Consider the following 15,843-nt stretch of genomic DNA (forward strand, 5'->3'; position numbering starts at 1 on the left):
CGAGAACCTGCAATCCCACTCTTGGGAGTTTAAGGTCGTCCTTATCTGAACAGTATGTTAAAGGCCAGCCTGGGCTACATGAGCCCCTGTCTCAAAAGACTCTAAAAAGGAAAAAGGAGAAGGTTCACAGTGAAAGGCATTCTGGGACTTTTGCTTGGTTCAGCTTTTTCTCTTAATGGGGGACTTGGACTGTTTGTAACCTGATTTTCACGCTTGTAACTTCCTTTTCTATCTCCTTAAGCTGCATTTGAGTTGACAAACCGTAAGTTAGTCTGCTTGCCTCCTTCCCTCTCCTCCACCTCTTCCTCCCTCCCTCCCATAAGAAAATAACAACTCATTATTTTTACATGATCCTTTTAAGTTTGTAATTTGAGCAGTGAAGCTGCTTCATTAACTTATTATTTTACTTTTGTTTTTGATCATTTACATGATGACTCAAGCTAGAAAATACAGTATACAAAATATATGTAAAAGTCACAGTAGTCTTTAAATGCTTGATATGAAAAAAATAATGTCTTGGCTTTCTTTTTTAAGGTCTTATGGAAGTGTTTTTAAAGCAATACATAAGGAGTCTGGTCAAGTTGTTGCGATTAAGCAAGTGCCTGTCGAGTCAGATCTTCAGGAGATAATTAAAGAAATCTCCATAATGCAGCAGTGTGACAGGTAAGAAAACATTGTATAATTAAAGAAATCTCCATAATGCAACAATGTGACAGGTAAGAAAACATTTTATAATTAAAAAAATCTCCATAATGCAGCAGTGTGACAGGTAAGAAAAACGTTTATCTCCTTGTGTTCATTGAGATAACTCTCCTTAGTTACATAGTAAAATGTGTGTTTTCTTACCTCTGTAAGTTGTTTCTTCATGACTTCACATTGGAAGCAAAACCAATCCTAAAGAACTTGAGGACAACTGTGCTGAATTGTCTTTTGGCCTTACAGCTGTTTGCTAAGAGACAGAGATGTTAAAAAGGAGTGAACACAGGAAGCAAAATAACCAACCTTTCTTCAGGAAAACTTATGGATGGATATTGCATTTTTGATGTTAAGTGGTTTGTTTTGATTCTGTATTACATTTTTTGTTGTTGTTTTTCCATACAGGGTTTCCTATATAGCCTAAGCCTGGCCTTGAACTCCCCTATAGCCTAGACTGGCCTCAAATTTGGCATCCTTCTGTTTCAGCCTTCGGAGTTATGGACTGATAGACATGTTCTGCCATGTCTGGCATATAATTAATTGCTTTTGTAAATCCGACTCATTCAGCAGGCATTTATGAACCATTTCCTACTGGACAAGTACTGTGTCAAGATCTAGAAATACTAAGAAAACTAAGATTTGCTTTCTTTGCAAGGGGCTAAGGTCTAGTTGGGAGGACAGAAATGAAGGAAGAGCTCTGCCTGAGTGCAGTTAGAGGGCTGACTGGTCCTGGATTCTTGGAGTTACAATGAAAACAAGGGGGCAGGTTCCTTTCTCAGCCAGGGTGACTGGAAGTCCAGAATGCTGAGGAAGAGTGAACTTGGTGGAGAAATGGAGGGCTGAAAGAGTTAAGTGTTACATAGCAAGGTGAAAAACAGTTCTCCTGCAGTGTTTAGAACTACTGTAGTGGAAAGCTTGAGCCAGGGATTGGTGGCAGTGTGATTGGAGAGGTAAGTGCAGCCCACGACGAAGGTTCTGTATGCCCTTCTAAGTGTCCTGGGCCTTCGAGGGTGCAGAGGGTTAAATGCAGTGCAGTTAGTTAGCCTGCTGTGAGTTAGCAAGGGGCTGCAGTTCTCCTTTGCCAAAAGGTTTGAAGGTGGGAACAGCAGCAGCATAGTGGCCCCTGTCTTCCAGGCTTATGTGTTTGTACTTTCTCATTAGCACTAGCCTCGGGGATTTATGTCATGGGTGTAGGAGGTGTGGGGCTTTGAATGAGAACTGTCCCCATAGGCTCATCCCCCGGAGACTCATAATTTTGAACGTGTGGGCTCCAGTTTGTAGGGGACACAGAAGTTGTGGGTGGTGGAGTCTTGCTGGAGGAAGTATGTCACCAGGGTTCCAGGTTTACAGCCATACCCAGCCTGCTGTCCTTTCCCTGCTCCCTGTGCGTGATGAAAATGAGACCCAGAGCTTCCTGCTGCCGCCACCACCACGCCTTCCCAGCTTTGATGGACTCCTTTAGAGACATAGGCCAAGATAGATCCTTCCTGCTCTAAGTGCTTTTATTTAGTGTTTTAACCACAAATCTGAGCATCGTGTCTATTAGTTTTGTAGTATTTTGATGACAGTTAATTCTTACACATCTTCCTTCTGAAGTGCCATTATCTTTTTATTTTTCTTTATTTCTTGGAAAGAAGAACCATAAAATACTAAAATGGCAAGTAAAACAGTGAAGCTGGAAAAGATAGTTAAGTATGTATACTGCTAATTATTAATGTAGGTGAATGATTGAAAAGTTGACAAATGATTTCGAAGAAAATTAATAAAAATAGAAAAATTCATACATCTGAAAATTTGGCCAGACAAAATGAGATGAGTACTTTTCTGGAATTCAAATAGTTCTTAGTTTATTCAAGGATTGGGCAGTTGGAAAGTTATCTTGCTTTATGAACTTGCAAGAGTCATATTGAATGTTTTGAACTTTTAGCGAATGTTAGGCACATACTGAGTAGTTTGTTCAGGGATCCTGCCACTTTGATTGCTGAATCATCCCTTTCTATCCCAGTGACTTGCATGGTAACACATGTTTTTAGACTACATTCTGTAGGGAAGCAGGGACAACACGATTCACTTACTTAGCCATTCACCTATTACATTTTTAGTGCCTGTTCTCAACTATGCCTCTCAGGTGCTGTTCACAAGAGCTCTAATGACGACCCCCAGGGATTCAGAGGGACTTCCGGTCAGACGGACAAGGCAAATGAATAGCCGGGCTGTTTCAGTATAGTCTGCTAAGAGCTCTAGTGTGGTAAATAAAGGAGCTTACGCACAGCTTCCTCAGGGAGATCACACCCATGCTAAAGGATGAATTAGGTTTGACAACAAAGGAGAGGTGAGCAAAGAGGTCATTTTCAGCTGGCCTGTGCAGAATGTGAGTCCAGAGCAGATTCTCCCGTGTGATTTGTTTTTCAGATTTGAACACTGTGTGTCTGAGGCAGGGTGGGATAAGCAGTGAGAATACTATTTAAAGGACTAGTGATGAATGTTTGCAGTTTGCATCAGCTCCTGTGAATGCCTACTCAGTGTGGGTGGGCCACACGGAAGAAGAGAGTTTATTTTGAGATACTGTGGTCTAGGAACCCCCATTTGGGTTGTCTGGAACCACATCTTCCTCTGTGCAAGTGGTTCTGAAGGCTTCCACTCAGGCCACCTGCCCCAGACTCTCTTCACACCAATACCTTAGTGCTTCTCTAATTAGGATTTCTCTAATTGGGATTTGAATGTGTTTTGTTCTCTAATTGGGATTTGAATGTGTTTGTTCTCTAATTGGGATTTGAATGTGTTTTGTTCTTCCATAGAAACCGTTTTCTCAAGTAACTTAATATATTTTAAAATATGTATTTTTATTCCTTGACAATTAATGTATTTTAATGAATTTTGTACTTCTTCAGTCCAGTTATCTTCATCCCACCTCCCCAAAGAGCCACACCCCTTTCCTAGTTTGACGCCTTTTTATATGACCCACTGAGTTTAATTAGAATCGTTGTGTGAGCATGGGGTAGGGGTTGAGCTAGGAACAACTTTATTTGTAGAAATGGTAAATATAAAATGATAATTCAGTTCATTTAACAGTATCCCACTAGAGTGTGTGACTTTGATGTGACTCGTGGTTGTTGAGATACTTTCTCGGGTTAATGTTCTTGAGTGTGTTTTATGATGCAGAGTTGTTGAAATCTGGTTTATCTGATTTTGTATTAGTATGGGCCATGAATTACTATTTTGAAAACAGCTTTATCCACAAAGTGTTCTTTGGACTCACTTTCATGAGAGGCCTGGGGAATGGATTGACTGCTTTTTCAGGTGGCTAATTGTCGTGAGAGATGTCAGTCCTACCCTTGGCATCGCTGCCTACGTACTACATGTGACAAGATCATGCCACACTGTGCATGTGCTTTGCAGTGGACATCATCTTCTGTCTCAGTCTTGTGCTGGCCTCAAGCTCACCATGGCAGCAGGCTGATCTGGAAGTCCCACGCTGCCTACCTAACTTCCCGATCCAGGGATGTCGGGCACGCACCACCACTCCTGGGCAGTCAAGATGCTCTTGGTTATCCTGGAGCTCACACTATTCTAAGTTATGAATGAGAATATTAATATTCAAAGAGCTGTCTGAAGGGTATGTAGTTTATTTTCTGAAGTTGTGTCTTAGGTACTTAGGTTTTCTATTGCTGTAGTGAAACACCATGACCAAAGCAAGTTGGGGAGGAAAGGGTTTATTCAGCTTACACTTCCACATCACTGCTTATCACTGAGGGAAGTCAGGATGGGAACTCAAACAGGGCAGGAACCTGGAGGCAGGAGCTGATGTAGAGGCCTTGGAGTGGTTCTGCTTACTGGCTTGCACTTCTTCATGGCTTGCTCAGCCTGCGTTTTTGTAGACCCCAGACACCAGTCCAGGGATGGCACCACCCACCATAGGCTGGACCCTCCTCCACTGATCAGTAATTAAGATAACGTGATGTAGTCCGATCATATGGAGGTTCCCTTCTTTCGGATGAGTGGCTTGTGTAAAGGTGACATAATACTGGTCAGCACATGTGGTCAACTCTGGGTCTATGTCAGAGTCACCCACCCTAGAGCTGTGGGACAGCGTGTGGGCCATAACCTGGAAGGTGTGTAAGGTGTGGGGCCTGGTGCAGGGGTGGTTCTGTACGGTGGAGAGCCTGGTGCAGGGGTGGTTCTGTAGGGTGGAGAGCCTGGTGCAGGGGTGGTTCTGTAGGGTGGAGAGCCTGGTGCAGGGGTGGTTCTGTAGGGTGGAGAGCCTGGTGCAGGGGTGGTTCTGTAGGGTGGAGAGCCTGGTGCAGGGGTGGTTCGGGGGAAGAAAGTCAGAGGGAACTGAGAAACAGTGGGGGTAAGACATTGCATTTCAGCCCAGTAGCGGCTTGTTAAAATAGCTAGAGTAGCTGCAACTCAGCCCTAAGCACCAGCCACTCTGTCATTTTTACTTGAAGGCTTTGTACTGTTCTAAGGCTCTACTGAAAAGTCTTCTCCAACAGCCTAAGTCTCTGTAGTGAGATGTCTTAAGAAAATACGTCTTTAAACAGCTGACCTGAATATCGGGGAACTCTTGCTCCCCAGACTGATATCTGGGATACCAGCATGGGACTGATCCAGACCCCAGGAACATGGGTTTCAGTGAGGAAACCCCTGGAAATCTACGGGACCTCCTGTAGTAGTTCAGCATTTATCCCTAGCATAGGTGTGGACTTTGGGAGTTCATTCCACATAGAGGAATACTCCCTGAACCAAGACACACAGGGGTGGGCCTAGACCCTATCCTAAAGGATACGATAGACTCCGATGACCCCCTATGGAAGGCCTCACCATCCAGGGGGAGCAGAAAGGATATGTGATAGGTAGGGTTTTAGTTGCGGGGGGGGTGTGGTAGGGGTGGAGGGGAGGGAGAGGGAACTGGGATTGACATGTAAAACAATCTTGTTTCTAATTCAAATTTAAAAAATCTGGGGGAAAAATACGTCTTTGTCTGTGAATGAAAGAAATGAAATTAAAGGAGGAGGACATGACCACTCCTAAAGTATGGAGAAGATTTTTATTGTAGATGTAAGGGAGAAAGCAGGCAGAGGGAGGGAAGAGGCCAGGCTAAACATGGCCGGCAGAGATGAAGAAGGAGGGAGAGGAGCCCTGGTACAAGAGAGCAGTGGAGGGAGAGGGTTAGGGTAGGCTGTGCGGTGCCGGCTGAGAAGTTCTGGGAGGAGCAGCAGGTACTGAGATTTGTCCTGTTTGATACCCAACAGTCTCTGGTGTGTGAATTTGAGTGCTGGTACCTTCAGAGCCAGAAAAGGTGTGTGCACAGGTCTCATCCTGGGAGCTGAACTCGGGTCCCCTGTAAGAGCCGTGCAAGCTCCCAATTCCCCTGTAAGAGCCGTGCAAGCTCCCAATTCCCCTGTAAGAGCCGTGCACGCTCCCAAACACTGAGTTGTGTCTTCTGCCCCAGTGATACCCTTCTGAAAACAAAAAAAATTATTTAACTTTATGTGCATTGGTGTGAGGGCATCAAATCCCCTGGAACTGGAGTTATAGACAGTTGTGAGCCTCCATGTGGGTGCTGGGAATTGAACTCAGGACCTCTGGAAGCCTTGTGTCCTGTTATAAAACTTACAGTTATGTGCTTGTGCGTGTTAGGACTGTGGGTGCGTTTTCCATGTGCACATGTAGAGGTCAGAGCAGAACTTGAGAGAGTTGGGTTTCCATCATGTAGGTCCAGAGGATTGGGTGCAGACCATCAGTCCAGGAGAGAAAAGCCTTCACCCGCTGAGTCCTCTCGCTGGCCCTATAATAATTTTCTTATCTGATTCTTATGTTTTTGTTTATCTGACACTGCCGCCCTTTGATGTAGCCATTACTAGGTGTATCCTCTAAAAAATCGCACTTTTTCTAGTTGTTTTACCCAGGCTTGTTTATTTTTAAAGTAGCTTCTCTCTCTTTGGGTTGGACTGTGTCTTCTTTTCAGATTTATTTCATGTATATGGGTGTTTGGCTTGGCACGGTATTTGTCCCTGTGCCTATGGAGGCCAGAGGATGGTGTCAGATCCGATAGAACTGAAGTTGCAAATGGTTTAAAGCCCCCATGTGGGTGTTGGGGATTGAACTTGGGTCCTCTGGAGGAGCAGCCAGTTCTCTTAACTACTGAGCCATGGCTCCAGCCCCTGCAATAATTTATTTTTTTATTTTTTTAAATTCATTTATTCTAGCTAGGGAACAAGCTTGTTTCACATGTAAGTCCCTTCTTCTCCCTCTCCCTCTCCCTCCCCTCACCCCCTCCCTGCAATAATTTAAAAAACAGTTTTACTTAGATCAAATCCTTTCTATCACGTTCTCTCTGATTGTCCCACCATGATCAAGTCTGCCTTTGAGCTTGATTTACATAAAAGTTGTATGCAACATAGTTTATGCTGTTTTGTAGTTTTAATCCTTGTGTGTTTTCTGTGATTTTGAATACTCTGCTTCCTTTGATTTAGATAAGTGTAGGTGGAAGTTTCTGTTCTGCAAGCCACTCCTAAGTAACCACACAAGAGACTTAATATTAATTATCAATGGTTGACCAATAGCTCAGGCTTGTTACTAGCTAACGGTTGCGTTTTCAGTCACCCCATGTTTTTATCTACACTTTGCCATGTGACTTGGTTCCTTTTCCCAGGCCGTACAGCATGTCCGTCTTGGTTCTGCTCAGTGCTCCTGACTCCACCCTTCTTCTTCCCAGCATTCTCTGTTTGGCTCCCTCCCAACCTCGTCCTGTCCAGCTATTGGCCAGTCAGCTTCTGTTAAACCCATCACAGCAACAGACATTCATACAGTGCAAAGGGATATTCTGCAGACAAGATACTTTATATGCCAGTGTATGTAGTATATCTTTAAAAACCAACAACTGTAATGTCATTGTTTGATTCTAAGTTTTCTGAAAAACAGGTATAAATACAGCTTATTGATCTCTGAAAGATTTGAAATGTCAGTTCAGAAATACTATGAATTGTTAATGATACTGATTGAATGTATGCTGCTTGTATAAATAATTTTTTTTCTCAAGAACAACATGAAAGAAAAATATCCCACTTGGCTTCATTGAAATCTACATCATTTTGAAGTTGAGCATTAATACTGAATAAAAAATCCTTTAGAACTGTTGCATTTAAAAGATTTTTGTTAAAGGAAAAACCTCCATTTGTTTCTAATATTAAGTAGTAAATGTCTTGCCAAAATGAAGCGTTGTTTTTGTTGGGAATCACTAAAAACACTTGGGCCTCCTCTGGCTTGTAATCCTGTTAAGTTTTCATCCATGCAGTGAAAACTAATTATACACAGTTGCCGAGCTATAGCTGCAGACGATTCAATGTAAATAGAAGTTAAATTCATTTATTGAAACATGAAATGTTGAGAATACTTTATATTAGGATTAAGAAAAAAATTTTCTTTGCAAATGGACTAAACACCACTGTCTCTTTCTTCAGCCCCTATGTGGTGAAGTACTATGGCAGTTACTTCAAGAACACAGACCTCTGGATTGTCATGGAGTACTGCGGCGCTGGCTCCGTGTCAGACATCATTAGGTTACGAAACAAGACAGTAAGTATTCAAAATTGATTCCTTAATCCCTTTTTAAAGTTCCACTTTAGAGTCTAGTATTTTATTACAAAGAGACCGTGAGTGTGAAGACGGAGGTTACAATAGCCTTGCGTCTTTCTAAGGCAGCTTGAGTCACCAGATGGCTCTCAGGTGCCAGGGAACCACCCTCCACGAGTCAGTACACACTTAGTAACCAAGGTCACTACGTGAGGGCTGCAATTCTATTTACACGTCGTGACATTCATTACATCTCCTCATCTTAATTTTTCTGTATTACCACTTATTGCTGGTAAATAGTTGAAGTTACATTTCTGAATTTTTGAAAATAATTGAAATCATTTTTGTTTCTCAAATGTCCAATAGATGTGTGAAAATGAAAGTGTTAGATTTTACATACATGTGAAGTGAAGTATATTACTTAATAAAGCTTTTATGGCTTTGTTGTGACCTAACACAAATGGCAAAGAAGAATTATCAGTGAAATGGTTTGTAATCCTGTAGAACAGTAATTCAGTCTCTACTCGACGTTACTATATGCTGTCAAACATGTCTTGGTAAAATAAATTTAGAAAAAGTGCATAACTATTTGAATCAATTTGTGGTTAACCAGAGTCATTTTAAAGTTTTGATTGGTGGAACGCTTGGACGTTTATTCTCATTTTTTTTCCCTGTGGAGAAAAATAAAGAAAATAGGATTTCTTTAAAAGGAAGTGGAACAGAAGTTTAAATAATCCCTGTTTTGACAGAGGATTAAATAATTTGTGACATTTTAAGTAAGTATCTTAGAGTTTCTATTGTTCTTAACCAGTGTTTATGTGGATCAGATGGTTCTTGAATGGCAGAACAATTGAAAATAATCACACCCAAGTTACAGGAATGTCATAAAAATCATTCCAGGGCTAGCCTCACTCCAGGAGTGTCATAAAATCATTCCAGGGCTAGCCTCACTCCACGTGGTATTTAAAATGATCAAATAAGACATAGAGTACAAGCATATGACAGAATTTTAAACATCTATTTTCATGGTTTTAAAATATTAATGTTACCATTTTGAGTACAGAGTAGGCAGTTGATTCAAGAAGTTTCTTTCTTGTACCATTATTATGAACTGTGAAAGTACAGTTGTTTTTTGTTTTTTGTTTTTTTTGTTTTTTGAGACAGGGTTTTTCTGTGTAACAGCCCTGGCTGTCCTGGAACTCACTTTTTGGATCAGGCTGGTCTCGAACTCACAGATTCCTGCCTGCTTCTGCCTCCCAAGTGCTGGGATTAAAGGCGTGTGCCACCACTGCCTGGCTAAAAAAGTCCATACCTTGTATTTTGGGTCTGGTGTTAGTGTAGGTTTCATAGAGACTGGTTTATTCAGTTGGCCTTGTCATGTATGTTTGTCTGCAATGTCCTTGACATGGCTTTTCCTATGTTTATAGTCATGAGAATGAATTCACGTCTGCAGGTGGACATAAAACTTCATTACAGCTCTGACCTTTGTAAAGCTGGAGACTAACCTGAAAACTAAAATTCAGTGCATGACCACTGAATTTCCTACTTGTGTAATTATCTCAGAAGTGTGAATAAAAACAGCGAGGTGTGTGGAGAAGCAGGTCGAGACGGTGTTCACACGAGTCAGCTTTGGTGTGTTCTGATTTACCCTGACATTCACAGGGCTGTTCATGTGCTGTAGACTGCAGCCATTTCAGTAGCAATCTTCCTCAGAGGAGTAGGGAGGTCAGCTCGTTGTCTGGCTTCATGTATGTCAAGTCTGCTATAAAGAAGAAACATATAAATATGTAACAGTAATAATTAATAGAAGACGAGGTCATGAATGTGAGAATTTGAGAGGGAGCGGGGGAGGGTGGCATGGGAGGGGAGCTGGCTGGGTGCAAATGATAAAAACGCAGTATTCCTGTAGGAGGTTCTCAAAGCAGTACTTTTTGCTTTAAATGGAAGAAAATACAACTAAGCGATTGTTTAGCAAGTTGACAATAGAGCTTGTGGTGGTGTTGTTGCTTATTTACACAGCAGTGACTTTTGAGGTCCAATGTGTTTCCTGGCATTGTGCTTGTTTTTGGAATTGAAATTATTGTTTTAAAATCTTGATCATGTCTTCTTTGAGAATTTAAAAATAAAGCACAAGAAAAAGCAACCTGACTTGAGTTACTTGCCTTGTAAAGAAACGTTTAAGTTCATGTTCCTCTGGCCTGTAGGTCACACAAGCAAGTGTTTGTGTCTTGACCCTCTCCTGTTTTACAGTTTGCCCATCTGCTCTATCATAGGCTGTAGCCTACTGCTGTGTAAATAAGAACGGGTTGGTAGGGTGGAGAACAAACTCATCTTTAGCCATTTGGTGTCTCCTGTTACCTTGTCTTCTCAGTTTCCTGACTTGGTGAATTTGCATAATTTCTCTATTTCTCTTTTCATGTTCTTACAGTTTTACCATGTGTAGGAAGCTGAGGCAGGAGAATTCTGAGTTTGAGGTCAGGCTGAGCTACATATCAGGCCCTGAGACAGCCAATCCACCAACCAACAACAGAATATTATGTCTTATTTGAAATTAATCTTTATTCCCTAAGCAATTTGTGTCTATATAGTAATCCCTAGATTAATTGGATTAAATCTTCTGTTACAGTGGTTCTCAACCTTCCTAATGCTGTGACCCTTTCATACAGGTCCTCAGGTTGTGGTGACCTCCAACCATAAAATTGTTTTCATTATTACTCCATAACTGTGGTTTTGCTATTGTTATGAATAGAAATGTAAATATCTGATGCGTGACCCCCCAAAGGAGTTGCACCCCACAGATTGAGAACTGCTGTTATTAGCATAGTTGCTCTGGAAGGAACACAGTGAATGACAAGTGCTATTACAGTTGTAACTGTTTTTTTTTCTTTTTAAAGATTTATTTATTTATTCTGTATATAGTGTTTTCCCTGCATGAGTGCCTGCACTGCATACCAGAAGAGGGCACTGGAACACATTGCAGATGGTCCTGAGCCACAATGTGGTTGCTGGGAATTGAACTCAGGGCCTCAGAAGAATCTAGGAGCCATTGCTCCAGCCCCACAGTTTTAACAGCCATGTTGCCTATTTTGATTAATAGGCCAGAGGAGTCATCTAATTTAGAATTCTTTCTGCCATCCTATGTCTTCTTTGTTTCTCTTGGCCATTTTGATCAATTTGCACGACATGTCTGACAGTTTGTGTCAAATACCTTTTTAAAAAGTTATGAGTTATCTCATTGTTAGCATAAATATTAACAAGAATCTTCACAACTTGCTGCACTTTTTCTTTGGGAAACCTACAAGAAAAGATGAACGCATAGGCTGAAGCTTGGTGGTAATTAGGTATGACCCTGTGAGTTGTAAAGGGTGGTAACGATCAGTTTAAGTGTTGATACCCGACACAGTGCAGACCAGATCCTCAGATGGTGTAGTGAGTGGTGACTGTGGAAGTTAGTGGTAGTAAAAACTACAGCTTGGATGACAGTGGCACTCCTGTGTATCAGTGCGTGATGCATTTTGTCTGATTCTTGTAGCATTGCTGAAGTCACTGGTCAGCAGTCTTGAATCCTTTAGTTTGTAGCTACTCGGTGTGTGTGTGTGTGTGTGTGTGTGTGTGTGTGTGTGTGTGTGTGTGTGTATGGCTTAAATTCCAGAATTTTGAGGTTGTATTCACAAACACATCACAGAATTTTTGGTATCATACATACTAAGTTTGGTGATCCTTTTCTTCAGTTGGAACAGCTAATGGATTTTTAAAAATATTTTCCTCAGCATTTTCATGCTATCTATCTTTAAGTTTTGGTGACCCTTCTATTTAGTTAGCCAATTTTGTCATATACTTGGAAATCACATTAATCTCTTTTCATTTTTTTGGAGAAGAGTAGTTATGGTTGCTTTCCCCAGGAATTTTAATATATTTTTCTAGGAAATACTCAAAGTCCCTAGAAGAGCTACTCACATTTAGCAAGTCTTTAATAAATGTTTGTTGAGTTGACAAGATCAATTGGCTGTTCCTCCTGTGAATATAATAGCTACCCGGGTATTTGGTGTTGTAAGGATAAGCTGTAATTTGCATGGATATTACATTTTACATAATAAAGTAAATTATTGAATAGATAGGTCTATATATCAAAGAAAGTCCACCAAAAAATGGCATGCTGATAACTTTGGTATATTTGAAACACAAGAGTGTGTTGTATTGGTTCTCTATTATGGAAGTTATGCAGTGTTTTGGGGCTTGCTTATGTTAAAAAATGTCTACCTTGATAGCTTTAATTTAAGACCTTCTTTGGTTCACTAACAAGAGCTGTGTTCTGTTGTTGTTAATACAAGTTAATGTAAGCATTTTATTATTAAGTTTTCATTTAAAAAGAGTAATTTAGCATATTTATAGGATTAGTATTAGAAAGTCCCTCTTTCTAAGGAATTTTAATTCTAAGGAATTAAAAAATAACAAGTTATATTAATTGCCATTTAGCATCCCTAAACATTTATGCATCTTAAACATTATATATTGCTATGAAATGGAAGCTTTTTAAGATGAGTTACAGTTTGGATTAGAGGTTTTCAGAATGATCCATGTGTAATTATGAAGCTGTGCCTTGACGTGGAGTCAGTCTGTGTCTCAGAGGGCTGTCCTGTACTTGGAAAAGTCTAAGAAGTCCCCAGGTTATCCTCTCAGGGTTAGCCTCATTTCTGTTTTGGATAACCCACTATACACATACACACATAGACATACGTATACACATAGACACATACACATATGTATACATATACAGACACATACACATACATACATACACCTACACATGTACACGCAATGCATACGCGTGCACGCGCACACACACACACAGATACACACACACAGATACACACACACAGATACACACACACAGATACACACACACACACATACACACAGATACACACACACAGATACACACACACACACAGATACACAGATACACACACACAGATACACACACACACACACAGATACACACACACAGATACACACACACACACAGATACACACACACACAGACACACACACACAGATACACACACACACACACAGATACACACACAGACACACACACACACACAGATACACACACACACAGATACACACACACAGATACACACACACACACACACACAGATACACACGGATACACACACACACACAGATACATACATGATGAACCCTGAACTTCCACATGATGAATTTAAGTTTTAATTTTTCTGTGAGCTAGCATGATGATGATCTGGGGAAGATAACAACTGAAAAATTTGGGCTTCCTCATCTTTTTAGTTATTAATAACATTTTACAGTACCTTGCAAGTTTAACAACTTTATTTACATGCCAGTTGAGTGAAATGAGTTGGAACACATTTATTGGTAGAGGCTTACCTAGTCCACCTCACTGGAGGTGTAAATAATACTGATGAATGTTTTATCTGCTATACATCTTAGGTGGTAATGTAAAACAATAAAAGCATATCTGTAAAGAGTTTAGTGTTTTTAAAGAGCAGCAGGAATGTTTAGCCTGATACAGGTCAGTGAAGAATAGTTGCTTAACTGATTCTCAAGAGTAACAATCATCGGATCCGGTCCACAGGGCACACTTTGTGACTTATTTTGTTCACTGTTTTATCTCTAGCTTCTGAACAGTGCCTAGCAAGTAGAGTACTCAGTAAACACTAAAGACTGGGAGACTTAAGAATGAATGGCTCAGACGAGAGGGGTGGAAAGTAGCTTCAGAGAGGAAGTAAGGGTATTAAAGTTCCATTCCTGTCTCTGAAGGCCAGTGTAACCCCTAGCTCACCAAAGGAGAATGCTCTCAGCATCTGGTTTAGATGGGTTTTCCATCTCCTAATCAGTCCCTTAGGATGATTGCCATATCTGATGGGCCTGCGTTATTGTTACATTTGTTTTTGCTGGAGATTTTCCTGCTTGTCTTCCCATGGTGACCAGAGCAGTGTGTGCCATCTTTGTGGTTTTCTAATGTCTTCCTGTTTGCTCCTCGCTGTATCTGTTTCTCAAAATGTGTGGGTACTTTCCTGAGGAGTCTTTCTTGGAGCCTCTTGATTTCCTGTTCTAATGTAGACTCGTTGCCTTTTAGGTCTGATGTACAGCTGCAACCTTGGGCTTTCTTTCCACTGGATTCCTGGGTCAGTGCCACCATTTTCTTACATATTTCCTGTTTCCCCTTGCTTTTTATTCTAACCAAAGTGTCTTCTCTCTGAGATAAGAGGTTCATTATTTGAGTTCTTGCATATCTGAAACTATCTTTAATTAGTTTGGTTGTTAGCCTATGCAGGATTTTAAATAAAAGGTATTTTTCTCTTAAATTGTGACTTCGTTCTATTATTTTCTAGCATCTGGCATTGCTAGTATGATATAGTGTCTATCAGTGTCTCACTGTGGGTCTCACTGCCCCTGGGAGTTTTGGGGCTTTTCTTTTTATCCTTATGTTTCTGATATTTCACAAGGAACAAAGTATATGAAAGGAGTAGAAGATTGGGCTTACTTTAAATCCTTTTTATTAGTTATGCTCAGGGAACAGTAAATTCTTTCAGCATGAACACTGTGTTTCTTCACCTTTGGAAAAGTATCCTTGGTAATTTTTCCTTTTTTCATTCCATGATGATGTGTGTTTAATCTGATTGATACATGTATAGAATAGATCTGTATCTACACACACACACACACACACACACACACTCTCTCATACACACACACATGCTCACATGCACATACACACACTCACCCGCACATACACACGCACATACACACACACTCACACACATACACACACACACTCACTCACACACTCACATGCACATACACGGGCACATACACACACTCAAACACACACACTCAAACACACACACACACACACACACACAGACGCACACACGCACACGCACATACACACACATTCACACACACACTCATACACTCACATGCACATACACGGGCACATACACACACTCATACACACACTGACACACACTCATACACACACACTCAAACACACACACACACACACACACACACACATACACAGATCTCTCTATCACTTGCCTTTGTTAGAAGGGTGTGAGAGTGTTGGTTTATTGTACTTTATTTTCTGAGACTTGTAATTGTCTGTGTATTCAGCACTTAGATTTTAGTTTGCAAGGATTTATTTTTATTACTCCTTTCCCATAACACAGTGATGCTGATATGTGCATGCAAATGGTTTTCAAATTGCTGTGAGAATCATTTTTCTTTTTTCAAGCTATTTTATCACCTAGTTTGCTCCCTTCATCCTCTGTCCCCACTTCCTCCCCCTCCTTGCCTCTCACTTTCCTCTCTTCCCCTCCGTCGCCCTCGCCTCTCCTTCCTTGTTCCCTTCTCCTCCTCCCCTCCCCTTGGTTCTCATCACCTCTGTCTTTATTTCTTCCATGATCAATTTATGGAGTTTCAGAGGGGAGACAGCAGTTACATAAGTAAATTCAGATTTGTTTTTGTATTAGAGTCAGTGTTAGTCTATGCCACCTCAGTTGCTATATGCATATTCTA

The 15,843-nt window shown here is 40.9% G+C and overlaps 1 protein-coding gene across 6 annotated transcripts in view; it reads left to right on the top strand.

The window, feature by feature from the left end:
- The window catches only part of Stk3 (serine/threonine kinase 3), a 193,438-nt gene that overhangs the window by 24,410 nt on the left and 153,185 nt on the right, over positions 1–15,843 (top strand). For 4 of the 6 annotated variants that reach the window (XM_027431515.2, XM_027431517.2, XM_027431514.2 and 1 more), the window contains exons 3-4: positions 535–663; positions 8,163–8,277. In XM_027431515.2, the coding sequence (XP_027287316.1) occupies positions 535–663; positions 8,163–8,277 (244 nt within the window). Of the gene's footprint in view, positions 1–534; positions 664–747; positions 770–8,162; positions 8,278–15,843 lie in introns of those variants that run through there. The other 2 variants (XM_027431520.2, XM_027431519.2) reach the window with 1 other exon arrangement.

This window comes from Cricetulus griseus, chromosome 10 (genome assembly GCF_003668045.3).
Source record: "Cricetulus griseus strain 17A/GY chromosome 10, alternate assembly CriGri-PICRH-1.0, whole genome shotgun sequence".
Lineage (NCBI taxonomy): Eukaryota > Metazoa > Chordata > Mammalia > Rodentia > Cricetidae > Cricetulus > Cricetulus griseus.